Source organism: Harpia harpyja, chromosome 14 (assembly GCF_026419915.1).
Source record: "Harpia harpyja isolate bHarHar1 chromosome 14, bHarHar1 primary haplotype, whole genome shotgun sequence".
In the NCBI taxonomy this organism is placed as follows: domain Eukaryota; kingdom Metazoa; phylum Chordata; class Aves; order Accipitriformes; family Accipitridae; genus Harpia; species Harpia harpyja.
In genome coordinates, this window is record NC_068953.1 from 195,038 (window position 1) to 222,861 (window position 27,824).

The following is a 27,824-nucleotide window of genomic DNA, read 5'->3' on the forward strand; positions in this document are numbered from 1 at the left end:
CCAAAAATCTGTCTGTCTCTTCTAAATTCCTGTTCATTTTTGCTAAAAAGGAAAAATGTTTCCTTTCATTTCCATCTATGAAACTAGGACGTTTTCTGCATTTATTTTAGGTGTATACAGGTTTCTACATTGATCCCAAAATCCGTGTTGTGTAGACTGTTATCTTTCTGACTCACAGTTAAGATTAAAATTTACCCTTTTCGGGCACTATTGAGTCACTAGAAGCCATCAGTTACTCATTTGGGGAACTGATGTACATTTAACTACGTGACTAGGGGCTGTCTGAAGGTACCTTGGAGAATATGACTGCTAATTTGAAAGGGGTGGCGGGGGTGGGGAAGGGTTGCAAAAGATAATGCGGTTGATAGGTTAGGCAACTCTGGGGTAAGACGTAAAGAAAAGGAATATGCCACCAGTCAGCATGGTATATGGATTTAGACTTTCACGTACTATGTATTGATTCTGATGAGTGCTTTGAGAGGCCGCTGCAGAGTATAAATTATGCTGGGACTTGCGCTATAATTTTTGTGTGCTCAGATTTGGAAAATCATTTGAGGCCAGATTTCACTGTTGTGTTTTAAACCAGAGGGGATTCATGTAAACAAATTAGCTACATCCCTTTAATAATTGTAGTATTCTGAAATTATATGTAGATACACTTCATGTAGCTAAATGAAACTTTAGTCAAATATTATTAGTCAGATTATTAGTTCTGATTCTAATTTTCAATAATAGTTATTGATGGAAATAAACCCCTCCTTTCTTTAGATGACATGGGGTCAGGAAATAACAGTTCTCTTCAGATGACCTAATGAAAGATATATAAGAACTACTGATAATAGTCTATTTTCTTTAAATTAGTGTACTTAAGATGTAATTCATGCAACATTCAGGTTTCTGAAAGGTGTCTCATCTGGCAAAGCTGTTTATATAATCCGGAAACACAAAAGAGTGAGAGAGCATTACAGGAAGTTTGCCTCATGACTTCCAGAAAAGCAAGTCATCTAGAGTGACTAAGGGAAAATCACGCTTTACGTCCAGTTCATGTTTTAACATCTTCCTCAGTCTCACGTAGACGGTGTCGTCTGGTTTAGTTGATAGATACATTAATTAATAATTAAATGCCTTGGCAGCAGAACGAACTTATCCGTGCTGCACGACCTTGTGTTGCAGTTGGCCTGAGCTTGTTTTACAAGCGTTTAAAGTTTTTCACACGACGCAGTGGGAGTTAGGAGAGAATGGGAAGTTTGTTCCCTGTTTGCTCCCGTTCCTAACAGCTGTGCTTGAAACGGGCCAAGACTCTCTTTCCGGATCCACACTAGGGAGAAATTGTTTAATACTAAGCACTGTGATAAACAAAATGCATAGAAAGAGAAGTGAACAAGAAAATGAGATTCCAGAGTATGAAGCAAGCGTTAGCTGTGTTTTGGGCGAAGGGGCTGTTACTAAAAGCGGCCGGGGCTACCCAGGCGTGAGCACATCCTCGCGGTGTGGAGAGGGGCTGCGGCGCGTTAATGGGGAGGACGAAATGGGGAAGCTGGGAGGAGAGGAGCGTGAGACCGAGTGCCTGGAAGCGATGCAGTGAGAGGCACTGAGAAGCGCCGGTTTGCTGAGCAGGAAGCGGGGCGTCGGGGGGAACGGGCGATCCCCGACAGAGCTAGGCTTGGAGCAGGAGGCGCCGGCAGCCGCGGGGGCGGGGCCGGCGCCGGCGCCGCGCGGGCCGCGGCCGGGCCCGGGGCGGGTGAACAGGCGCCCGGGGGCGGGGCGCGGCGGCGCCGGCAGAGCGCTGATTGGGCGCAGGTGGTGCGCGCCGCGAGGCCCGCCTGGGGCGGACGGGGGGCGGGGCGGCAGGGGCCGCGGTTGCCACGGAGACGGGCCTGCCTCGCGGTTCCCGTGAGACGCGGCCTGCGGCCGTGAGCGGAAGGACGGGCAGGTTCGTGCCGGGAGCAGCCGAGCCGCGGCCGCGCGGCATCCTGTGGTGCCGGAGCTTGTCCTTCAGAGCTCCCGACGCGGCAGCCGTGCCTCTTGCGCCCTTTTCGCTCTCTGGGGATCCGCTGTCTTTCCGCAGCCTTCCCGCTACTAAGTGCCCTCTGTGTGCTGCCTCTGAGTCCCGAGTATTATGTTGTGCTACGGTGTGCTCCTCTCTACTGCCTGCCTCTAAGGGACCTGACCTCGGCGGTCTGCCTGCCGTCTGCTCTTCTGCCTCAGAGCATCTGACCTTCTGGGCCTTCCATGGGGCTTCTCACCCCTCCTCCTGGGATCTGCTGTTCCACTGGCTGTGTCTTCTTTTGCTCCCACTCGATTATGTCTTTCTCTCCCTCTCTGCCCTTAACGGCGTACAAACCTCTAGTCCTGCGGGGTACTTGATCCCTGGCTTGCCAGTAGCATTCCCTTCCTCCATCCATGTGTCTGTCCCTTTCTGTCATCCCTGAGGATATTTGCTTTAGGAACTCAGTGTCTGTGTTCCACGTGGTGTGTTGCCCTCTTATTTACATTCCTGGACACTCTCTAGAATATGTACCCGTTTCTCAGTCCCGGGGCAATTTTTTCTTCCCACCATACCTTGTCTTTTACTTACACAGTCACTTACGCCTCCTACTCTTCTGTCTGTCCTGCTTAATGGCAGAGCCTGACGTCAGGCTATCATGTACCCTGCAGTATAGCCCACCCCATACTTTGCCTGAGGTGTGTCCCTGCTCAGTACCTGATATCCCAGGTTTCTCTTGTATGTTATTGGTCCTTATCCTGTCACCCAGCTTCTGCTATATGTTATCTGTTCTGATCAGATTGTGTAGTGCATGATGTATATTTGCTGTTTTATATGTCTAACCTTACTTGTAAGGCAAATAGCAAACCAGCTACTAGCAGTAAAGAAAGAGACAGCACACAAGTGATGATAATTTGTATTGTTGATTGTCATCCTTTTTTTCTTGGAACTGTGTTGACAGGATTTCCTTTTTTTTTTTTTTTTTTCCCCCCCCAACAGTGCTACAGCACAACTACTTAACAGCGTAGCTGTGGCCTCTGCTGATTGCTTGTCTCATGACTTGCAGCAAATAGTGAAACAGCTGTGCTAATACTCAGGTGGTCTTGGTTCTGTCACTGCTTCATCAAGGAAAACAGTTGTGGCTAGAGATACCTAACTGGTACTGGCTGTGTGGTATTTTCTTTCTCATCTTCTTTTCTGTAGTTTTGAAAGGAGGAGAAGCAATCCCAGTTTATTAGCTCCGCTGGTCTGTTATGCACATCTTATTCTTGGTACAATAAGGGTATGTTATAAGGATAGCAAGGAAGAGAGAGAAGCAAGTACAGCTTCTGTATACTTTGAACAAAATTTTAAAGCTTTACACCTCTTGGACAAATAGGGGTTGTATGGAAGTCTGAAGGTTCTCAAGTATTACTCTGAAATGTTCTTCAGTATACCTAGTTCTTACTTGGTTGAAAAGTGACTAGCTCAAACATGTCATCTAACTTCCTGTTGTTGAAATAGCATTTTAGTAGTAACGGTTGCGAAATCTCCGTTGAATCAGAGATGCCAACCACATTTGATTGTGTGTGATTTATAGCCAAGCCATCATTTTTCCTTTGGTAAAGAGGCTGATATGCATCCCATTAGGCCCTTATGTGGGGGAACAGGGGTACCTATCAATCACCTCTTTCTGGATATGCTTGAAGTGGTTGGATTGTAATGGGTACAGTGGTCTTTGCCGTGTAGGTTGTATGGGTAGCCTGTGCTTGTTGTAAGATGTTGTCTCTTACTTATATGTATGCTGTTTCCAAAGTCATCTTTTAATGTCATCATATATAGGTTTACTATTCTTCTTTTGACTGTAAGACATCCAGGCAATTGGTGCAATTTACATTTTAAATTACACTGTTATTTCCATTATGGTCTTTACTGAAACTAACATGCAATTATAAATACTGCTGCTATCAAAGGCAAAATGCTCCCTTCTCCCCTATTAAATTGCGTTTCTAAGAAATACAGCTCTCTGTGATGGAAAGCAATATTTTAAAATTACAGGGAGGCTCATTCATTCATATTCTTATATGAAATGAATGATTCCTGTGTTACGTGTAACCCCGACTCACCTCAGGATACCGCTTTCAATTTACCAGTGCCATTAATTTAAGTGAGATATATGGAGATGAGGAGGAAGGTTGTTTTTATAGGGAACTGTGTGGTGCCTTTTAATTTTAAGATAATTGTAGAGAGAGATTGTAAAAGAAGTATCATTTTTCTTAACCACCTCTTTCCAGGAAAAGTTGTGACTTCAGTTTGACGATTTCAAGGAATTAATAGGGTGGAGCTGTGGTCTTGCTTTTGATTCCTTACACAAAGGTCTTGTCTAATAATGTATTGCTAATTTTAGCTAATGAAGCATACATCAGGTTTTTAAAAGGCACTTACAAAAGTATTTTGATACCTTAATGGGTGTAGAGTGAGCATAGTTTCTTTCAGTGCCTTGAATCCAGAAAGCATCTCATAGGCATTTTTTATCTTTCATGTAGTTATGATTGAGGTGGAGGGGGGAAAGAAGTCAGATTTAATGTTTTTAACTGTGGTAGCCATCAGATGCATTTGGAGCAACAGTAGCTGAAAGGAAGATATAGAAAGAACAAATGTTCCTTAGCATTGCATGTTATAGGCAGGGAGGCAGTACTGTTCATGAATATCCATGACAGTGACTTTTATAAAAAATACCTATTTCTGCTTACCCAAATGAAGAAGATACTACTTACACTATTTTCTACATGGTAGCACGATTTGAAGGTTGCCAACAAGAAGCGGAATATGAAGAGAAAACATAATGTTATTTTAATTGCCTTAGGGATAAATGTGAAATCTAGGCCAACAGAATTGAAAGACCACCAGATCATTGTGTCCTCTAGCAGTGGTTGTTACTCACTGTACCTGGTAAGAGCAAGCTTGAATTTTTTTATACTTGTCACGTCCAATGATCAGAGACTCATTTTTTGATCCTGGAGAATTAGAGTTGTCTAGTTTGTTTGTGAAGAAAAATGTTGTTTAAATTGTGGCATCCTTTAGCATAGAGGTATTGCATCATGTTTGCTGATCTGGAAATCTCTCTTTCATTTAAAGAGATTAAAGAGCCACTATTTGAAAGGCATGCTTGTCTGATTTGTTCTCTGCATCCCTGTGCTTATCCAGATGGGATTATCTGTAACCACTGACACAGAATAATACTGTACAATGAGAGAAGCTGTATTGACTCCAGAGATTTGGGAAAATCTCTGGAGAAATTGCCATATTTTTTAAAGCAACCATGGTGCTTAGAAATAATGTTTTTTCTTCTACAGAGTTTATGATTAGATATGAGGCAAATACGGAGAATAAACAATAGGAAGAGATGGAATTGAAGCAGGTAAAGGGTTTTACTGGTAAAAGCGTGACCTCTACGTTGTTTATTTTCTTCTTAAAGATACAGATTTTTAAGATGTTACTGAAATACAATTATTTCCTCATACCTGTTGGCCTTTCTGAAAAGAAACTTCAAGGTGGATTTAACTGTGGACAGAACAGTAGCTTTGTAGTCCCATGAGTAATTGTGGGAGGAGAAGAAAAATGGGATACAGCAGTTAATATTGATATAAGAGAAGGCTGGACTGTGACTTGACTTGTCATAAATGTCTTCAAGAAAAGAGAAATATGCATGCAGTTTACAGTGACTAAATCTTTTTATGCCTCTATTTTCAATCTGTATAAAGAAAGGAGAAAATTACGTTTTCCCACCCCAAAATTTAGTGACATTTCATAACTAATTTGGGAAGTCTTACCCCTGGACAATGCATGACTATAAATAAAAGTAAATTCTGCTTCTACAGGTGGCAAATGCCTGATGGTCCGGGAAGCTTTACAATTTAAATTTAAAATTCACTGGTAATTAATTATCAGCTATGTAGTAGATAGGGAGTGATGAGATACTTGATTCGTATTAGTTATCAGCCTTAACTATCTTCTGTCAGCTCTTGTTTCAGATTTATAGTAGTGTTACAAATGGAGAAAGAACTAAATGATCTCCTTCAGTGGAAAGAAAAAGAAGGGAAAGAGCTACATGCTTGCCAGTTCCTGTGTCAAAAGAAAATGCTGCAAGATGTCAAAAAGCAACTCCAAGTCATGCATGAAAAATTTAACAAATTGAAAGAAGATTTTGTCTATAACCTAAGAATTTTAGAAGAGAGAGATAAAGAGTTAGGACACTATGATGTCACAGTCGCTCGTCTGAAAACATCTGAAAATGCTAAACAGGCAGAGATTAGTGATCTTCGAGTACAACTGGGTAAAATGGAGCAAATGCTTGTCAAGGAAAGAAGAAAAAGATGCAAACTTCATTATTACTATCAACAACACATTGAAGAACATAAGTTAGAGCTGGAACGGCTTTGCAGGTGAGATGTGACTTCCTTAGAATAGTAAGGAGAAGATTAGCTTCTTTAAGACATATTTGGATTGAGGTAAAGCAGTAACATCATTCATACAGTAGGGAGCACTTTGAGCACGGAGGTAAGATTGTCTATCCTGACAGAGGAACACCTAGAACATGAACAGAGTGAGGGCTAACAGAAGTGACTTGGGCTATCTTTACACCTGCTATATCTCGGTTTCCACAGTGACTTGTCTGATTTCTGGCAATATGTTAGAGAAGGGATAACATTAAGTGAAAATGAGGATGCTCTTAAACATACAGCGTGTCCCTACATAATTTACAAGGGTGTACGTTGGGGAGATGATATGACTGGGTGAAGATGGTATGATTATAAGGGAATCATAGTGTAGGGAGCAGAAAAGGATTTGTCAGAAGGAAATGCTTTTTACTTGGGCACTGAAACACCTCTGGGAAATGAGGTGAGTCTGAAAGTGTTGTGATATGTCTCCTGTGTGTTATATCACATGCACTTGTCTTCTGTGTACGTGAGGAGACAAATGACAATGGTATCAACTGTTGTCAGTAATATTATCTAAGGTTACTAGACATCAGTTGCTATGTTTGCTGTGTGTTCAACACAAACAGTTCAGCCCTTCAACTATTTTAAGCCATTGCAAGCTAATCTTATGGTAGGAGTTGGGTTTGTGCACTCTTAAATACATTTTGTCTCACCTTCTCTGATAGGCCTCTGTGAAGGAAAGAAGTCTGTTGGGGCATATCCAGTCACAGGACCAAGATTTATGACTAATGCAACCAAGTAAAAGATTAAGATAGCTAAAGCAATGCACTTGTTTAGTTTGGCCATTCTCACTAATTTTTATTACTTCCTATAGACTTCTAAATCTTGCTGGAGCAGGGGATAAATGCTTATTTCTTGAGATCTGTCTGCATATCATTCTTGTTTAATTTAACTACTGTCTTCGGATGTAACAGTATCTTTGGGATTACTCTCTGTTTAAAATGGTAACTGCTGTAAAGTGTTCTGGGCCAAACTGCATTTATAATGCAGAGATAGCTGGGTGAGTTTTAAATAACTTTTTTGTAGTTATTAGAAGTGATCTGGATATGGATCTGGAATTCCTTGAAGGTTGCTGACTGATTGATGTTACTGTGGTTCTGGAGCATATGCAAATTAATTTAAAGCTAGTTCAGGAATTTTATATAGAGCATATACTTTGGGAATGGAAGGAGGACTTTGAGTCTTTTACACCCAGCATAGCCTCTTTGCTAGGCTGAGTTGAATACTGATCACTGAGCAGTACAGCAATTATTCTTCTGATCTGCCTTGCCCTGGAGAGTTGTGAGATGAACAAGGGAGGTGTAAAAGTGCCTGTCTAGACTACACTGAGATGACACTTCTGTTAGGCTTTATTTATATGCATAAGTGTTGGCTATAGGATTCAGATTAATTCTGGCGAAGTGTAAATTTGAAAGCAAAATCTAGCAGAATAGGAAGGTGAGTATGCATTTAGCTGTTTGTGACTGTCCAGTTCTAGTTTGCAGTTCTGTCTATATAGTTATTTTATGATCAACTTTATCTAACCAAATGCAGCGGTCATTCAGTTACATAAAATAACTGTAATACAGAGTTGGAAGTAATCAGAAGTTGCAGAACTGCGTGATATCTATCCAGGTCTGTTTGGTCATGTAACAGGCTGCACCAAACCTGTTGAGTCTTGCAGGGATGAATCCAAAGCTTGAAAAGGTTCAGTGTATCATTAGAGAACTTACTGGTCACAGTAGCGGTATCATCTCTTTGAGTTTGTTTGAAATGCTGGCCTTACTGGTATTCTCTCACTCTATCTCGGAGAAACTTTTTTTTGTTGATAGCAAATAAAAATACTGGGGGGGAGGAGAGGAAAAGATATGGAGCTGCTTCTGTTTTTAAATGTATCTAAAAGCTTGGATTTCTGCTGGGCAGCCCTTGTTTTGCAATTTCTTCTTATGTAACAGAATTTTTTGGGTGGAGGAGGAACTCTTATACTTAAGGGGAAGTCTTGCACTACTTTTCAGCAGATCCTTGGTATTTCATATGCAACTAACTTTTGAAGTATAGTTTTGAGAAATAGCATGTGCTGTTACAATTGGTTTCGACTGACTTATGAGAAAAAAATTTTATGGTGGCTGTTTCTTTAAGAAATTATAGCACCTTGTATTTATAGTTATGTGTTATTGTTCAAAAAATTGTACCTATGTATGCCTCATTAGGTCACCAGAGACGGTCTTTAATGTAAATTTGTTTTATTTTTGTTTATAGCTCTAGGAACAGTCACATAGATCATCAGCATGAGGAGTATGTGAACCTGAAACATCACAAGGAGAGAAAAATCCAAGAACTGGAAGGAGAGCTTGCTTGTCAGAAGCAGGTATAAGAATATGGAGAAACAATGTTGTGTTGCTGTGGCGCCATCTAGCAATCCTTTTTTTCTTTTCTTTTTTTTTTTTTTTTAGATTGTTCTGGTTTAACATTGCTGTAGTTGTATAAGCTTTTATTTTTTTCTTAAATTGATGAGATTTGTAATGACAGTTTAGAAAATTATGCACTACTTGTGTAGTAGCTGTTGCTTTGCTTGTCTGACAGCTGCCCCTTGTAAGGGGCTGTTAAGAACGTGTCTAGTAATCTGAGATTGTGTAAGATTATTTTATGTAGACAGCACACTACTAAATTTGTTAACCTTGAAACTGCAGGAAAGGTCAGCATCTAGAAAATAGAGGCAGCCTTAGGCAAGATGGGTAAATGTAAATTGTTTATCATACTCGAATTACAAGGCTTTTTTTGCCCCCTTCTGCCTCTATATGGCTATCATTTCATCATAAAAGGATAATCTTACTAACAGTGAAATTTGACTTTCAACTGTAATACCTTAGGGGGGGCATTGTCACCTCTCTATATATATTACAAACTTTAAAGAACAACAAAACCTTCCTTCTTTGTTTTTGTATTAAAAAGTATTTGATAATAAAATTACTTTTAATTATTTACACATGGATGTGTTTAGTCATTAGAACTAGAATGGTTAATTTTTGGCCTGTCAGCCAAACCAATACATAACATAAATGGAAGTTGTGAAAGAGATTGTTAGGCAATTACATCTTGCACCCAACACCTGCCAGTCCAAATCTCGCTGCACTCAGTATAGTAGTCCTGCTAAACCCATCTTCATCCAGGAGTCTTTTACCCATGGGCTCCCCAAAGACAGTTTATGAACCTACCCAAAGTAGGTTCACTTTTCACTTGAACAATACTTGATAACTGGCTGATTCAGAAGTTATCTTTGTGTGTTGTGTGGTTAAACTGTAATGATAGAGCTGATTAACTGCTGTTCTGCAAGCGTAAGGGCACATCATCTAATACACGCTATTTCTCTTAACTTTTTTTTTCTCCTCCAGTGTGGTATCTCCATTGTTTATGACTTACAACTAAAACAGCACATCTTACATGCTTGCCATTGGGTCTCTTTGCAGTCATTCCACTTAACCTAACACATGATATTGCATCAAATAGCCAAAATCCTTTGTGACCTCATCCTCTTGTTTTCAAGTTTCAATCTTGTTTTATCAATTGAACGCCTGGAAGTAGCATCTCATAAACACTTTTTTTAATACTTTATCAGTCTAGGCACCTGAATGGCCGCTCACTGCAACAGTTTAATTTCTGGAAAATCCATGGCTCCCTTATGAACAGGTTTTTATACACTTAGGAAACATAGGTGTTGTGAAGAATGAGTTTCACACTTCTTCAGTGGTGTCTTCACTGGTGTCTTTAATTTCTGTGCATTGGACTCTGAATACCTTGCAATGTTACTTTGGAGGAATTTCACACCAGAATGACCATTCTGTAGGACTGTTCTTACTTGGGATTGAAATGTAAAGTCCTCTAGCAACAGATTTTTGTTTTCCCAAGTATGACAAACAGTATGACTGTTTTGATTATTTTCCTTTAAATTAAAATTTAACAGCTATGCAGGGGAAAAAAAAAAAAAGTCTTTCCCATAGCTTCCTGTCTCCCAGCAGCCCTCTTGTCACTTTTATTTCCAGAGTGGAAAACATGGTAGTATTTTCTGACAACTTTTCAGTAAGGCTATAGTTTCTTAGCTTTTTAGTAGTTCTGCAAGTATTCACTTTAAAAGCCTCTTGACTGCAGCCAAAACTTTCCCTTGTAATAGTAGTGAATTGTTTTGCTTAACTTAAACAAAAACCTTAGACTAGTGATTACAAGTCTCTATGACCTACCTTTAAAATCTTTTTTCATGTGGTTTGTTAGTGACCACTTTTTGTGCTTTAATACTGTTTCTATTGTCATTCTGGAAGAATAGAGGGAAACGGTTAAATGTTTATCACCAGTAATTCCCTATATATGTGTGTGTGTGTGTGTGCGTGTGCGTGTGCGTGCGTGTAAGAAGATGGTTGTCCTAACTGCTTGTAGTAGATTGTACATAATAATCAATATCCCTTTATTCATGTGCTTATAATATAAATTTAACTTCTGTTAATATTTGTTATTTTATATTTAAAGTTTTACTTTAAGTTGTGGCAAAAAAGGCTGAAATAACTTAATTCAGTTTCTTTTTGTGTAGCTCATGACTATTTGGTCCCATTTGCTAAGTAAAGTGTCCAGTTTAAAAAAAAAAAAAAAAACCAAAAACAAAACAAAATAAAAAAAAAAACCCCACACAACAACAACAAAACCAAACCAAGCCAAAAACCCCACAGCTTTTAGCACTGGGAAGATACAGCACTTTTCTGCTCCTCTAAAAGTTAAAAGATCAGGTATTTCCATAATGGATAGTCTTTGACATATCACAAATGCTCAGATGTCTATAAAGGAAATGAACTTTAATGTCTGTAAGGTGGGTTTTTTTCCTTAAAATAAGCTGCTGCTTTATTTTTCTTCCCACCCCACCCCAGTTATGGAATCTGATCTTATTTTGCAAAGGATGCCATTTGACTGATGTGTTTCTTTAAATTCCTCTTTGCTGTACAAGTCATGTTAGGGGACCTACCATAGGCCAGATGATAGATTTCATTCAGTACATTCTGATTCTCATTACAGCAGAGAAAGATTATGCAATGATTAAACCCCTTGTACAGTGTTTAAAAAAGCCTGTGACAATACTGTGTTTCCATCAGTACCATAGCACTAGTGTTACTTATCTGTTGCTCCCCTTGTAGGAACTGCTAGCTGAATTTGATGCAGAAATGAAAAAGAGAGAATGCGAGTTTCAAAAGCAGACAATTGAAATGGGTAACTTAGTTCTGTCTCATGAAGTTAAGGTAACTTACTTTTAAGCTGTTACCCTTTACTCACAGAATGAATGCGTTTGTTATAATCTCAAGTCATTCCTGTGTGAAATGCATGAAAAGATGACTCTGTTGTTGTTGCTGTTTTTTCCTCCACCTATGTATTGAACTGATTGTTTCCAGGATAGCAGGAAGCAGGGGTATTTGTGGTATGCATCTTAATGTCACTGATAGTGACTGGGTTTTTTCCTACACAACCAAAAACTATATATAGGTCTTTGAAAGGCCTGTCTCATCCTTCTAAGGCTAGTAATGAGGAATTCACTCTTCCAAAATCTATATTCTCTGTGTGTGCAGTCTTCATTAATCATCATCCAACATTACTTGGGTGGTTCTCTGGTGCCTGTGTTCACTTGCTTCAGTCGTGGTTTAACTGATAGCTTAATAATGCAACCAACCAAGGTTTATAGGTAGAGGGGGAAAAAACCCTCACATTAAACCAACTGATAGCATTGGGAAAAGCAGACAAGCTTTCAGAAAGAGGGCTTGTATGCCTAAAAGATTGCCAGCTTTTTCCAGCTGTGTTGATTTTTGTCTAATAAAATAAATTACTTCTGCCTACAAACTTTACCTTGCCAAAGGCTTATTAGGGTAGCGAAATGTTGCCTGGCCATTAGTGGTATCCATGGATTCCTGCATCTTGAATGTTGACACAATTGGAGTTTAGTTTCTGGTTTTGTTTTCTTGCCTTGTCTTGGGCCTTCTTTAAAGGACACTGCTGTAGTAATGGACCTGAAACCATGTTGTCTTATTGTGGTCTTGACTATAAAGATTGCATGATTGCAAGGGCATGTAGTGATAGGACAAGAGGTAATGGCTTTAAACTAAAAGAGGGTAGATTTAGATGAGATGTAAAGAAGTTGTTCTTTGCTGTGAGCGTGGTGAGGCAAGGGAACAGGTTGCCCAGAGAGGTTGTGGCTGCCCCATCCCTGGCAGTCTTCAGGGTCAGGTTGGATGGGGCTTTGAGTGACCTGGTCTAGTGGAAGGTGTCCCCATGGCAGGGGGGGTTGGAACTAGATGATCTGTAAGGTCCCTTCCAACCCGAACCATTCTATGATACAATTCTATGATATGACCAACTGCTGTTGACTCAGTATGAACAAAGGAACTGCAACTACATGTATATTTATTAAATGTAAATTTGCACATATTGCTTACTCTGTGATATGCAGTATAACTCGGATAGCACTTCAGTAGAAATCTTTAAGCTTTGCAATTTTCAGACTTGAGTGCTTGATTAGATACCCGTAATACTGTTTTAGTTTAATACTGCTTGCAGCTGCGTCTGAATGTAAAGGCTCTCAGTAGGCCTCATATGCTAGATGCTATTATATCTTTTTCTTTCTTTATGAAACATGTTGTCTATATTGAGTTATGTTTGGGGTTTTATATATCTATATCTATATCTATTATTGCACCTGATGCAATTGGTGGCGGAAGTGTTAAGCAAGGGAGGGAGAGGTCACCTGTACTCATTTCCCCCAGGTGTTACTGAGGCCAGCTGCAGGGGAAGCCAAGAAGTCACTGAATAAAAAAACTGTGTAAAAGGAACTTTAGGCAGAGATGGGAAGGGGTAGTATACAGGATTAATGTTACTGTAGGTGATAGGTGTAAGAAGAGGATACAAAATGGATATTTAGCAGTGGTATGGGAGTATAAGTTTAAAACACCTTCCCCATAACTTATAACCTCTGCTGTTATTTTAAGAGCTTTGTTGATCTAATGCTTATACCTTGCAAAATGTTACTTACAAATTAAAAAAAAATCAAGCAAACAAAAGAAACCCCCCCCAATAAAAAAATAAAAACAAAAACCCACCTCACAACTTTCTATACTATTTTGTTTGTTTCCGGAGCTGATGCTAACACTTCAACTGTGTAAGGGCTCTGGACCTCTTAAAAAATTAGGTTATATCAGGCTCTCATTAGAATTCTTAAATCTTACTCTCCTCCATTCTAAGGTGAAGCTGCTGACCAGAGAACTGGAGGCCCTCAAAGAGATGAGAATGCAAACACCAGAATCACTGGAAACAGCAGAAATCTTTGATTTGAGACTGGAGAAAGAAAACCAGTTCAACGATTTTGTTACTGTGAAAGATGCTTGGTATTGTACAGTTTTGATTATGATTGAAATAAACTTCTGTTCACAGACTCTACAACTCCACAACACTTTTCAACTTACTCTTCACATACTGTTATTTTAGCAACAGCTTGGGATGGTGTACGTGAATTAATTGATCTAGTAATACATTTCATTACAACAGAAAGAGGTTTGTATGAAATATTTGCTAAGTCGCATGGATTCAGGTTAATTCTGCTACGATCTTTCTGGATGTAACCTTTCTCACTTTAAAAATAAAGTTTCATCTTAGAAGTTTTAATGGTTCAATGGTATCTTCTGCTTTTACTGCAAAAAGGAGTACCTCTTCCAAGCGGTAAATATAATGAAAAAACTTAGCTCATCCCACTTCTAGAGTGTGTGGCTAGTTTTGGTGTCTCATATTTCACACACTTGATTTAAATTCAGTAAGTCCAGTTATGTTCAGTCACAACTTTATACTTTCTCAAGCAGCTACAGACAGATTGTGAATATAGTGACAGAAAATAACTCATTCAAACCAGAGTATTATTGGGGGTTTTATCTTTTATGTTTTACTCATCACTAGTTCAAACTTAAGAAAGAAGACTTACTCATAGTTCAGTTTCTGTTCCTTCTGTTTTGCTTTAATCCTTTATGTCCAAAATTTTGGATATATTTTGAAAATTTATACGCAGGTCAATTTCAGAGGGTAAGAACATTATACAACTGTTACTTGCATGTCTCCTTTTTTATTTACTGTTAAATTTGAGTTTTCTGTAGGTACTATTTGGTGGTATTTTCTTCTAACAACTCACTTCTGTCCTGTTTTAAACCTGGTCTCTATTTTGTGTGAGCGCATGCTCAGGAAATTAATCTGTGAATGAAAACTGAATACTCAAGGAAGCATTTTTTTCTGCATGGATTCCTGCAGCCTCTTATTTGGGCCACCTGATCATAGCTGTCTTTCAATTGTTCGATTACTGTAAAGAATATTTTCAGTATGGTAAAAGAGTATGTTGAATGGAGTAGTTCACCTGTTAAAATAGCTTCTCTATGAGTCATCTTAGGAAAAAAAAAAACAACAACAACAATTTTTAGGATCACCCTGATCCTATATTTAGGTGAAATAGTGTTGTTGTTTGTGCTAATCACAAACTTAAAGTTCTGTGATAAATTGGAGTTAAACTCTGTGCAGTGGTATAAGAAGCATTCCGTCCTGGTCCTAAGACCAACTAAATAGTGGCATTCTTAGTTCGAAAAAACAACCGCAAAAGACCTCCCTGCAACCTGTTCCACTGACAAGCATATATTGATTTCTGTTTCCACTGCTTTTGACAATGATTCTTTGAATTTGTTCAAACGAAATTGATAAGAAAGTAAATCAACAGTACTAGAAAATAATGTGCTTGTGTTCCTTGAAACCTCACTTTATTCTGTCTCTCTACATCTTCTAGGCATGAAGAACTAGCTCATGCTGCCAAGGAGAAGGATGCAATGCCAGCTTCAGTGAAAGAAGCCCAAGTCAAACAATTTAAAAAGTTGAAGCAGCAGATTAGAGAACTGCAGATGAGACATAAAAATCTGGAAATTGAGCTATGCAGAAGAGAATGGAGTCACAGTGCTTGTTTAAGAGAGAAAGATGCTCTTATTAGAAAGTGAGTGACTTGATTTATCCTGTTTCATAAGATGTGATGAAAGAAATTCAGAACATCATACTTACCAGTTTTGTGCCCAACTTATTTATGTGAAAATCTCACAGTAATTAATGGTTAAACAGATTCCACACTTGGAGTACTGTGTCCAGTTCTGGTCCCCACAATTGAAAAAAGACACGGGCAGGCTGGAGGGGGCCACAAAGATGATCAAAGGGCTGGAGAACCTGCCCTATGAAGAAAGACTGAAGGAGTTTTCTCCCTGGAGAAGGCTCAGGAGGACCTCATTACAGTTTTCTAATACATAAAGGGTGGCTACAAAGAGGATGGAGGCTCTCTCTTCACAAGGAGCCACATGGAGAAGACAAGGGGCCACAGGTACATGTTGCACTGGGAGAGGTTTCGTCTCAATGTAAAAAATAATTATTTTTTTTACAATGAGAACAATCAGTCACTGGAACAACTGCCCCACAGACATGGTAGAGTCCTCATCACTAGAGGTTTTCAAGACACGATTGGACAGGGTACTAGATAATCTCATCTAGGCTACCTTTCCCATGAAAGGTTGGACCAGATGATCTTCCAACCCAGGCTGTTCTATGTATATTATTGCAACAAAATTTATAGCAAAATTTCAATATATGCATATAAACTTCAGGTTTATGATTGACATAATCAAGAAACATCTCCTCAAGGTTGAACAAGAAAATGAGGTCACATGGAAAAGAAAGTATCTGGGAACCTAGGGAAGGAACAGCACACCAGAAGAAAAGAACTTCTTTCATAGCCAGCCTGGAAAGAGGCAGCTGCCAGTCCAAGAAGGCCACTGGAAACTAAAGAATTGCTTAGGTGGTCTGCATTTTGTATTACTGGAAATGCATGGTTTACAATATGCATTTGGCTCGTTAAAACGTCCCACTGAACTCCTAATTAAAAAAAAAAGTCATTGAACAGTTTTATATCCAAGATTGCATCACGTGTTTTGTTAATTGTCTTAAGCAAGTATGTATTAACATAGGAGGGGAGCATTTCTTGTATGTAGACATCAAGAAGAAATTGTAGTGCTAAAACCAGGCCAAGATTCTCATCTGATTGAGATTTCTAAGGAGTCTGCCTCTAAAGAATTCCAAATTCAATCAATGCATGGACAGGAAGATAAGTTGAGGGCACAGTTGGCCAAATTCCAGAAAGATGCAGAATGGTAAAGACGACTTAAGACGTTGTCTAAAGTGACATTTACAACCAATCTTAAGAGTGCCCTGAAGTCTTGACAGCTTCGTATTTTAAAAGCTCAGCCATATGACAATTGAACCTGTCTTGAAAGTCCTTAAATTCTGAATATGAGGTTTGTCTCGTTTTGTGCACCTCCTATCTCTTCTCTTTCCACAGTGCATTTTCAATGTAAGTATATGCAGCAGCCTTTGAGCTTAGGAATTTTACCCTGACAATCCAACAACTTTAATTCCTAGCTGTTTTATATCTCATTTCCGTTATTAGCAAATGGGAAATGTGCTGTGGATAGTATTGCCAAGAGCAGTATCGGTGTTGAAGAGTAGTTTATGCCACTTGAGCTGACCTCCAAAGCTGATTCTAAATACCCATATAGATGGACCCTAGGAGCTCTAAGCAATTAAAATGCTTTTGTCCAGTAAAACACTTAGAGTGGAATAGAATAAAATAGGTAATTTTGAAAATAGAACAAGAAAAGACGATGAGGGCAGCAAACAAGGCTGAGATTTAAAACCAAAACAAACAAAAAACAAACACAAAACATCCTCAGTATTTATCCTGCTGAAATCAACAGCTTTGCTCTGTGTATCATAGGCTTAAACAACTGTGTCTGGCAGCTGAGAGCAAGTGGATTCTGGAACAGAGTAAAATGCAAGTAGAACTGGACTGGCAGCAGATCTGTGAGAATGCTGAAAGTAATTGGTATCAGAAATCAGAGGATCTAACACAAAGCCTGTCTTCAGCCAGAGAGCAGGTGAGAATTTCAAATTAACGCTGTTTAAGAACCATCTGTTGCATAGAGAGCTATGGAGTTTTTCCGTCATGATGTTTCTCAGGGCAGGCATGACTTTGGTCTTCTTTCAAAAATCTGTAAAACAGTAATTCTGTGTTACGCACAGGAATTCATCAAATATATTTGATCAGAGACCAGATTAATTTTCATGGACAATCTCCAATAGCAGCCTTTTCTCCCTTGTAATGAAGTCAAGCCAGCTTGAGAGATGCCACTGCTTTTCTCTTGGCATTGTAGCAGAAGAAGAAAGATATCTCTTAGTTAGACCAGCCCCAGGCCAAAAGGAGTTTCAGATCACAGTGCAGCTTGAATTCTATCAAGGGAACAATATTTGTCCTGGAAAACACAGGTATTTTTGTATGGGGAAAAAAAAAAATCCTATTTTGTGAAGTGTACAAGCTTCTGTTTCTGGAAAATGAAATACATGTTTATTGTTTAGAGACTATTGCACAATGGGATAACAGTAATTCTCAATGACCGGTTGCCTAATAAACTGATGGGTACAGAGGAAACACTTGTTTACAAAATTTAGAATGCAGGCATTTAGTCCGGTGTTTTATTTTACCATTGTCTTCTCAAAATGATTTAGAGGCATCAATAGGTGTAGCATAGAAACAGATCTGAGAGATGAATCAGCATTGTCCATTTCACATACAGAAAATGAGACAATGAAGTCAAATTATTTTTCTGCGAAGGCAGTTTTTGACAGAGCCAAAAGGGGTATGCTTTAAGGCCCTGTCCTGTGATTTAAAATATCTTTTTCTTTGATTTCCTTCCTTTTTTTTTTTTTCTTTTTTTTTTTCTTTTAATCTCTGCACCCTTTGTCCTTGAGATACTGACATCCTCCGCTTTCCCTCCCTTCCCTCCCTCCTAGGTTAAAGCTGATCTACAGAAAACAGACTACAGCTCGCATGAAGCGAAGACTGTTCTTTCTGCTTTGACTGTTGAGGGAGAAGAGACAATGCAAGCATCGTTTAATCACAGTATTTTACCTGAAGGGGAGAAACAGGTTAGACAATGCTTAATGTCTTGACTTGGATGAATTCATTCTGAGATGAAAACTTTATGGGGCTTGTTTCCACTGGACTTCTTGTAAGCTGTTCATCTGTTTCATATGGTTAACTCAAAATATAGGCATATCTAGCCTGGAATACACATAGATTAGGTGTCACAGGCTTCATTATGGCTCTGATCCATTACTCACTGGCAAAAGGAGCGAGCTGGATGTAGACAGTTGCTCCAAAGCAGGACAATGTACTGTACCATCATGGCACATCAGAATGGGAAGAATCGATTTCTGGAATGTTCCTGAGGCTCTGTGTTAGTTGCAATTCAGGGTAGATTTTAAAGTTGTAAAGTTAAAATTTTAAGCAATGCTTCGAAACACTAATTTGCCAGCTGTTTAAAATAATGTATTTTATTTTAGTATCACAAACTAGTTTTCCTTTCATTGCTACTTATTAAAATACATATATTTTTAAAAACCATTCAAAATTGCAAACGTAATGCTGATTTCAGCCGTGCTGAAGGATAATGCATTATGAGTAAGAGTGTCTTTTGTAGAAGAGTGAAAATAAAGAGTGTGCTGCAGCGCGCCCTACTGGGCACCTACAGATGCTCAACAATGAGCAGTTAAGAGTGTATTATCAGCGCTTGCTGGTAAGAAAAAGCAGTGTTAAGCAAGACAAGTGGTTTCTGAATGCAGAAAATGTTGTATTCACAAAGATACTTCCTGAAAACAATTTTTATAATAAATTAGACAAAAGTAGACTGCTAGCAAAAACTTACTATGGAGCAAGTTGTTTTTCCAATTTCATTTCAAACTGGACTGATTTGCACATTGATCGTTCAAATACCAAGAGAATCAGGGTTGGGGAGGGGTGGTTCTTTTACTGTTCACATTCACTGTTGTCTTGCACTGTAACGGACTGTTACTGTTGTTGGTAAGACTTTGTTTTCATTGTCACACTTTTCCTTCTGTTGTTAATATACTCTGTCTCTGTTTTGCACATTTGGCCAGTAGGATAAGCAGTACCCATCTCAGCAAAACCATTTTTGTCTCTGATTTACATGAAGGGCCATTGTTTAAAAAACAAATAACAAAAAAAAATTATTATTCTGAACTGGAACCTTTTCTCTTAATTTTTCTGTACAAAATGAATTGTAAACAAACGGGGGGAAGTGATTAAAAGTTCAAAATTGGTAACATTTGTGTCAATGAGCCTTCTTAAAGAAGGAATAGTATGTTAGCTAGCATCTGGCTCAGATGACTGAGGCAAGAAAGATTAAATACACCCTAGTACAGTATCTTCAGCATACAGGTCCTTTCTTCAAATTGGCCTGAGACTCCATGCGGTTGCTAGAAGTACTGCAGTAGTCATTCTTGGCCTTTAATTAAGCAATGGAGATGTGAAACACACCGGTGTGGAAAATCTTGCTTGTAACTGATATTGAGTATGACTTAGGTCATGTCTGCCTAACTGGAGCATACTAATAATACCATACAAGTGCACAGATAAGGAGAGAATTGCTTACAGTACTTCTGGATGATTATGTTGTCTTCTGTCTAGACCCTTTTCCACTAGCAAAAATCTGGAACAGTTGTATTTCTGTTTCAGACTGCAATGGTTCCTGTGTATGTTGCAGGTTGAGATGAAGTTCTGCGCCCCAAAATTCAGAACACAGCTGGGTAATGTATTGGTACCTACTGGTGCCTTTCCCTTCATGCCTTTTCAATCGCCCTTTCCCCTCTCCTCACTTTAACAACCTTGGAGAGATTGTAAAAGCAGAACAGAGGTTATCCTCATCTTCTGCATTCCCTGTTCTGTTAGGGCAGAAAGAGCCACAAGAGAGAGGCTGTAGGGCAGCAGTTGTCTTTATGACAGTGAAATTTAATTTGAAAGCCATTAGCATTCCAATCACACTTGCAGATCACATTCACAGAAGAGTCTTACGACTGGGGAAATAAGAGGACTGAAGGAAGTGGGGAATGATGGAGGAGACAGAAAACGAGTAGTGTTTGAGGCTCTGCAAGGCATAAATGTTGAGATTGAAGTATTTTGCTGACACGTGTCATGTGTGCAGGGCCTAATGGACTGCCTTTCCCTCTCAAGAGGCAGAACTGCTGCTTTGCAACAATATAAGGTTAGGGTTGAATACAAACGTATTTTGGGCTCAGAAACATAAATTAGCAGCATTTGATACAACTATTCCAAACACATTAAACGGTCTTTTGCTTTTCAAAAACATCTGGTATGGACGGTCTGCGAATTGGGATTCATTTAGTGACTGTAGGAGTGTATATTGCACAATTGCAGGGCTTTTTAATACTCTTGTATCAAATAGTATCTGCATTTCTTAAATGGCTGATGACAAATGTTTCCGTCAGCTAGAGAGAATTTTACAGGGGTGGAATCTAAATTCTGAATTCTCTGTTTGGATGAAACCACAGTTATAATACACTGCTACTGGTCTAATGTAACTTCTTTAAAAATGTTTGCAGTCACACTTTGAATGAAGAAACAGCAGAAGTAAGTAATGTCAGGACCCTAATATCCTGGTCCTTATATGCCATTGGTCCTACTAGAATTTTTTCCTGAAGATTGTACTGGAATTTCAAGTGACCAGGAAATGTGTTTTCCAATCAATGTCTGTGTGCTTGGGGTCTTTTTGTCACATCTGTTTTTCCTTTTTCTTCCCTCCCCCAAAGTTGCAAATTTGGAAATTGAGGAGGCACATGAGAGGAAACATTTCTGTATTTGTCCTTTTTCCTATATTATTTCCTAAACATATGTTGCTGACTACTGTCAAGAATTGGATTCTGGAGCTAGCAACCTTTGGTGTTAACAGCAAAGCAGTTCTTAAAGTTTGTGATCTAGAATGTTTCGCATTCTTGTCCTGATTAGGCCATCACTCTATTCACACAGGACTAGCTTTCCAAACTAAATCTCTAAGATAATCTTTAAGGCTGTGTGCAGCCCATGAAGAAAACACTGAGCAATTCCCCTTCAAAAATTTAAGAAATAGAGTGATTCTGGGATGTATTACTCTATAAGCAAGCTGCTCTTATTTTACTAATATAAATTAGTTTTTTTACAGTAGTTAAAGCAGCTTTGGCAACCTGGGTTTTGTCAGCCTCTTCAGTTCTGGAAGTCTGCAAGAATGACGTTTGGTCATCACTTCATACTTCCACCAAGTATAATTCCAAAAGTCAGGCTTCAAGGCATTTGTGAAGGCAGAGCTTCAATCACTATCTGACAAATGTTCCTTCTACATTGTTCACTGTTAGGTTATCTGTAACTAATGCATGAAAAGCAGACATTACTACTTATTTTACAGTTGAAGTGCTTAGAGGTTTTCTAGATGTTGTCCATTGTCCAGGTTGTCTAGATGTACTCCATACACTCCTTCTCCTTTTCCAGTTTAGCAAAGGATGTCCAGCCTCTTTATGTTCTTGTGAATAAATGATCTCCAATGACACTTTCAAGAATTTGGCAGGTCAGAAAGGGGACTGCTGCTGAGCCAGTAAGTTCTTTAAAGGAGACGGGTTACCCATGCATGAAAGAGAGAGAGAGAGCACACTTCAAAGAACAACAGTGATAAGACAGAGCCATCTCTGTGGCCATCCTCCTCCCCATCTGTGCCTCCTTTCCCATCTCAGGTTCTCATCATAGCACCATTTTCCCCTGGTAAATCCCCGGAATAACCAGATCTCTTTTCTTCCAATGGTTCTTTTCTCCCAAGTCTGTTCATGGATTGAAAGTACTAGGATCTCTGTGTGTGGTGTTGTGGAGAGAATATGTGTTGCTCATTAATAAAGGGTTGTTATTGTGTTGTACTTTCATTTTACAGATATTTCAGTGTGATGATAAAAGTTCTCTGAGCAAAGATATTCCTACCTTGGAAATAAAAAAGCTGCAGGAGCAGAATGCCAACCTTCGGGCTGCTATTGCACAAATGAGGAAAGAAATGGAGAGTCTTGATGAGCAGATCTTGTCCTCTCTTCCTCTGACAGAAAACAGACAGCTTGCAGAGCAAGGTGACAACTCTTACCGCAGAACTCTAAATTCAGTTAAGGAAGTGTAGCAGTCACGATCACAACCTATGAGGGCTGCCCAACTCATGGGTGTGTAAAGATCACGACCGTGGAGTTCTCAGGATTGCACAATACACAAGCACACAGAGGTCTGAGATTCTGAGAATTTATTTATTACAAGTATTATTTATTACCTTTATTACAAATATTATTACCTTTAAAGATTACCTAGTCCAACCCCCCTGCCATAGGCAGGGACATCTTTCACTAGCCCAGATTGCTCAAAGCCCTGTCCAGCCTGACCTTGAACATTTCCAATGATGGGGCATCCACAACTTCCCTGGGCAACCTGTTGCAGTGTCTCACCACCCTCATTGTAAAAAATTTCTTCATAGGAGAGGTATTCTAGCCCTCTGCTCCTTTTCATGGGCCCCTGCTTTAACAGGTCCATGTCTGTCTTACAAACCTTTACCTGTGCACGTGTCTATAAATGTATTATGTGAGGTGTCACTGGTATAACGCTCGCTAAGCCACTCCCAGAAGTGGGGCTAATTGACAATGAAAAAAAAAAAAAGTCTCACTTCAAAGATGACCCACATCCCTGAGTGCAGAGTCAGCCAGGAGTCCCCAGTGAGGGTCTGGTCTGTCCAGGAGATCGCATGCAGGGAAGCTCTTGCAGAGGGGGTCTTGCAGAGAGGCTCATTTTGGGTAGGTAGTGAGTTACTTTTTATACCTTTTTAGTGTAGATATGTAAGTGGTCATAGGACATCAGTTCCAGGTATAGTTGTTTCTGACTCCTGTTTTCCTTATCACAGTTCGTTTGTCCTGTACCCATCAAGCTTTCTTTGTCCTGCCTACTACAGCTGAGTGTTAAGGAGATACTCTTCTTTGTTAGTATGTTTACTGGGTGGCCTTTGTGGTGGCTTTGTCAGGAAGCTAAAAATTTAAAAGCATTTCGATGTTAGAAATATGTAACACTTTCAAATGCATTCCTTTACCAGGTATCGTCACACATTAGTTGGGGGATTTTTAGCGTCTCTTAGAAACATTTCAGTATATCATGTCTTACAGTTTCATTTCTTTTTTTTGTCATTATCCTTCATAGGAAAGTCAAAGCTGATCGCATTTAAAAAAAAACAAAACCTGCAGAAGGTATGTCCATTACAACTAGATACATTTTGTAGTACATTTCTGAAAATTTGTTAAGTTTGCTTTTGATTGGCTCTCATGCAGGCCTGTTTAGAAACAAAACTAGATTTTTTCTTCATAAACATTCTTGTGACTTTTGAAGGTCTGGAGAAACGAGGAAAGGAAATGAACTGTAACATGGTAATGGAATAAACAGCTCTGGTTTGTTTGGGGTTTTAAAAAAAATAGGCAAGGTATAACTTTTTCAAGGACATCTTTTACTTCTGTGGAATAAGTAGCCCTGTGTTTAGCACCTTTTACTTGTTATATAAGGGCAGGTAGATAGCTGCTTTATACATCTCTGTGCCTCATCTATGTAAACATTTAATTTCTATTTCTAATTGCTTCAAACGATTGCAGAGCCACCATGTATTGTTTTCTGTATTTCAGAAAAAATAAGAATGGTTTGATGAAAGGTATTTTATTGTACCATCTGTTTTGCTGTCGTTATGCTTAATTTTGCAGTGAGACTGGATCTCTGTGTAACCAGTTTGCAGAATTAGTTTTAAACTGTCATTTGTACAGTAGCATGAAATCACGAGCTAATTAAGTGTGCAGGCATTTTTAATAAATATAAGCGTATTCTAGCGTTGTTAATAATGAGACATTAATAACCAATTAAAGCAAAACCTCGGATAATTTTAAATTAAAAAACGAATTCAAGCATAGTTTTTTTGTCAGAGGCAGCTAAAGTTAGTCTACCGTTTTTTGAAGATGTTATAGTCCGATATGTAAAAGATTTACCACTGCTGGAATTTAGCAGTGTCCAAGTAAAGCAATAATCCTTGTCAGCTGATAAATGTAAGTTTTCAGAAATGTATTATATGTTTTTTTTATGGCTGAAATACTTTATTCAACTAAAATAATTTCTTGTGTCCCTTTAAGAAATGTATGGAGATTATATTCAATCACTAAAAGAGATTATAATGTTAAATCTGAAATTGTTAAGACAGTGGGTGAGTAACTTGGAGGAGCACTTCTTGTTTCCAGAAAGTCATCTGTTCTTTCCCCTGACTTGTCGTGGTTTAACCCCAGCCATCAACTAAGCACCACGCAGCCGCTTGCTCACTCCCCTGACACCCAGTGGGATGGGGGAGAGAATCAGGGAAAAAAAAATAAAACTCATGAGTTGAGATAAAGACAGCTTAATAGGACAGAAAGGAAGATAATAATAATAATGATAAAAGAGTTGGAATATACAAAACGAGTGCTGCACAATGCAACTGCTCACCACTCAGCCACCGATGCCCAGTTAGTTCCCAAGCAGCGGTCCGCCCTGGCCAACTCTCCCCAGTTTATATAGTAGGCATGACGTCATATGGTGTGGAACATCCCTTTGGCCAGTTTGGGTCAGCTGTCCCGGCTGTGTCCCCTCCCAACTTCTTGTGCCTCCCCAGCTTTCTCGCTGGCTGGGCATGAGAAGCTGAAAAATCCTTGACTTGGTATAAATACTACTTAGCAACAACTGAAAACAGCAGTGTGTTATCAACATTAGTGTTGTACTAAATCCAAAACATAAGACTGTACCAGCTACTAGAAAGAAAATTAACTATATCCCAGCCAAAACCAGGACAGTTGTTCATATACATCAAAATGTTCAGACTCATGTTTTTACTGGAACTAAAAGAAGAAATTTTGGGGATTAACTTTCATTTATCGGTGATTTTTTTTCAACTGTGATTGAAAGAAGCTACTGTGTCTTAATTATTCTTGTTATACTTAGTATTGCCAGTTTCCCAAGAATGATTAAATAATGCAGTATTGGAAAAAATAAAAACTTCCCTGTGCTCCTTACCCACGAGTTGACCTTTCTAATGTGTCATCTCTAGTCACTTCTGTACTTTGTAGCTGACTGATGTTTGCGTATTGTGAGACTACTGTTTTTTATATTTCTTCAGCTCTGTTTACAACATATCTACTGAAGTGGTATAAGTGGATATTCATTAGAGAAAGTTCTGAAACAGCTGATGCTATGAAAGCCTAAACTCTGTATAAATACGTATACATTCATATTATACTCCTCTTTTAGGTTCATCGTGCACAAACAAAATTTTAACTGGAACCACTTTGAGCAATATCAAAGTCAGCTCAACTAACTTGGATTGTATAGTAAACCCAGACACAGAAGAGGTATGAAGAGGTTTAAACTACCTAAAATATCTGTATGCACATGTGTGTGTGTAATTAAATAGATAACATATTTTTTATGTTTGAATAAATATTAAAAACTGAAGCAATATACACTTATGTGATCAGTTAGTAATGAGTGTAAGTTAGATGAGAGCCTGCAATGACTTTTTCAGCCCAGTTTATGCTCATTCTTTCTAGGAAATACATTTTGACTAGTCATTCCCTGGCACAAGTCATTCCTGATCTTTCAAGCCTTTCTTGATATTTTTTTTCCACTTGCAAATTCTTAAACTACGTGCATCACCTCTTTGAGTTTTCCATTGTAAATCCCTATTTTAGCCTTTTTTTAAAATACCGAAAATCTTTCAAGATGCCTTGTAATAAGGTGAGTAGAGATGAAACTGTAGATATTGTGTCACTACTGGACTCTGACGAGAAGGTCCTGTGAAGCCGTGGTTGGAGGTAGATACGCAGATGGGGTTGCGTGCTCCGTTAGCGGGGCAGAGCGCCTTTGCCTGGGAGAACCTCCTGGCTCCCGCCGGGCCCGCGCTGCAAAACGGGGAGGCTGTACCGGCAGGGGCAGTGGCCGCGGCCACCCGCTTGCCAGCCCCCGGGCCCCAGCAGCGGGACGTCCGGCCGCGGTGGGCTCCCATGCGTGCCCCACGGAGTGACCGGGAGAAATAACGGAGCGCCAGCATCAGTTGGGAGCTCGCCCCACCCTGGAAGGAAGAACTCACCAGCTCTGGGAGTGGTTTTACCAGTTCCGGGGTTTACAAATGTCATTGCCTTTGTATTAGTTTAAAGGCTAGGAACAATATCGGCATTAAAGTGTGACAGAGGCATCTCTTGGAAAAATAATAAAGGAATTGAAAACTGGGACAAATATCTAATACTACGTAAGGAGTAAGTCACTGTATGTTCTCCCCTTCCTGTGTCCCAGTGATTTGGTGGTGTAGTAAACAGAGTCCAAAGTAAGATTGGTTAAGATACAATTGAAAAACAAGGGTTTTCTAATTTTCAAGTAAACTGTAAAATCTACCAATATCTGTTTCATTCTTTAGTCTTACTGTTAAGACTCACCAGTAACCGTCTAAGTTCAAGAAAATGGAAATAATAGCTAAGTAAGAAATAAGGATGAGAGGTGCTGATTACATTAAAAGCTACGAGCTTTAAGAACTGAAACAATATCAATGTTCAAATAAAACTTTGGATCCTTGGGAACCTTGTGTGAAAACATGTACAACCCACCAGGCGCAGATCATGTTTAATCTTAGTTGTATCTTTTTGCTGAATATAGCAGGAGATTTGTTTGTTCCCACTGTCAAATTATATTTAGGAAATCATTGTGTCCCAGTATAGACAACACAGATTTATTTTTCTCTTTGGCCACTTCCAGAATTAGGTGAAAACTGAATTTTATACCAACTATTCTTTTCTGTTGCAGAAAATGTTTTACAAACTACTGTCCAAGATGCATTCTCATTTTCTTTGCATTTCTTTAAGTGGGGATAAAGCCTTAGAAGAAAAATAGAGAGTGGCTTTGCCTTGGAGACAGTAAGCTAGGAACTGAACATTCTCTGTGCCAGAGATTAATCCTTTGCTTCGTGATGCTAAACTATAATTGAATGCTCAGGGCTGGATATGAGAACAAGAACATTTTTCAGGCGGTGATATGCATCTTCAGTGTGAAATGCTGAATTCCTTGTGCTTTATATGTATAGGCACGTAGTAAATAGCAGATGTGCAGGCCAAAACTTGAACAAAATGCTGGAATTGTAGTTAATGCTATCCTCACTGATGTTGAACTATCATTTCCTGTCTATTTCTGCTGTCTGCTTTATTTCTTCTTCCTCAGTGCATAACAAGCCTTCTTAGGCATAGACTGGCAACTGGAAACAGTCCTGAGAATATCTTAGAAACAATGGCCAAAACTTCATTAGAATTCCTTACTGGATTTTAGAAGTGCT

General features: G+C 39.1%; 1 protein-coding gene across 7 annotated transcripts in view; it reads left to right on the forward strand.

Moving 5' to 3' along the window:
• The window catches only part of CCDC57 (coiled-coil domain containing 57), a 51,801-nt gene that overhangs the window by 6,381 nt on the left and 17,596 nt on the right, over positions 1-27,824 (forward strand). The window contains exons 1-11 of one of the 7 annotated variants that reach the window (XM_052807966.1): positions 2,270-4,918; positions 5,325-5,387; positions 5,989-6,411; positions 8,707-8,815; positions 11,622-11,723; positions 13,711-13,853; positions 15,284-15,484; positions 17,306-17,465; positions 18,379-18,513; positions 22,356-22,542; positions 25,757-25,857. In XM_052807966.1, coding sequence (XP_052663926.1) covers positions 6,020-6,411; positions 8,707-8,815; positions 11,622-11,723; positions 13,711-13,853; positions 15,284-15,484; positions 17,306-17,465; positions 18,379-18,513; positions 22,356-22,542; positions 25,757-25,857 — 1,530 coding nt within the window. In that variant the 5' untranslated portion in view covers positions 2,270-4,918; positions 5,325-5,387; positions 5,989-6,019. Of the gene's footprint in view, positions 1-2,269; positions 5,388-5,988; positions 6,412-8,706; positions 8,816-11,621; positions 11,724-13,710; positions 13,854-15,283; positions 15,485-17,305; positions 17,466-18,378; positions 18,514-22,355; positions 22,543-25,756; positions 25,858-27,824 lie in introns of those variants that run through there. The other 6 variants (XM_052807965.1, XM_052807964.1, XM_052807967.1 and 3 more) reach the window with 6 other exon arrangements.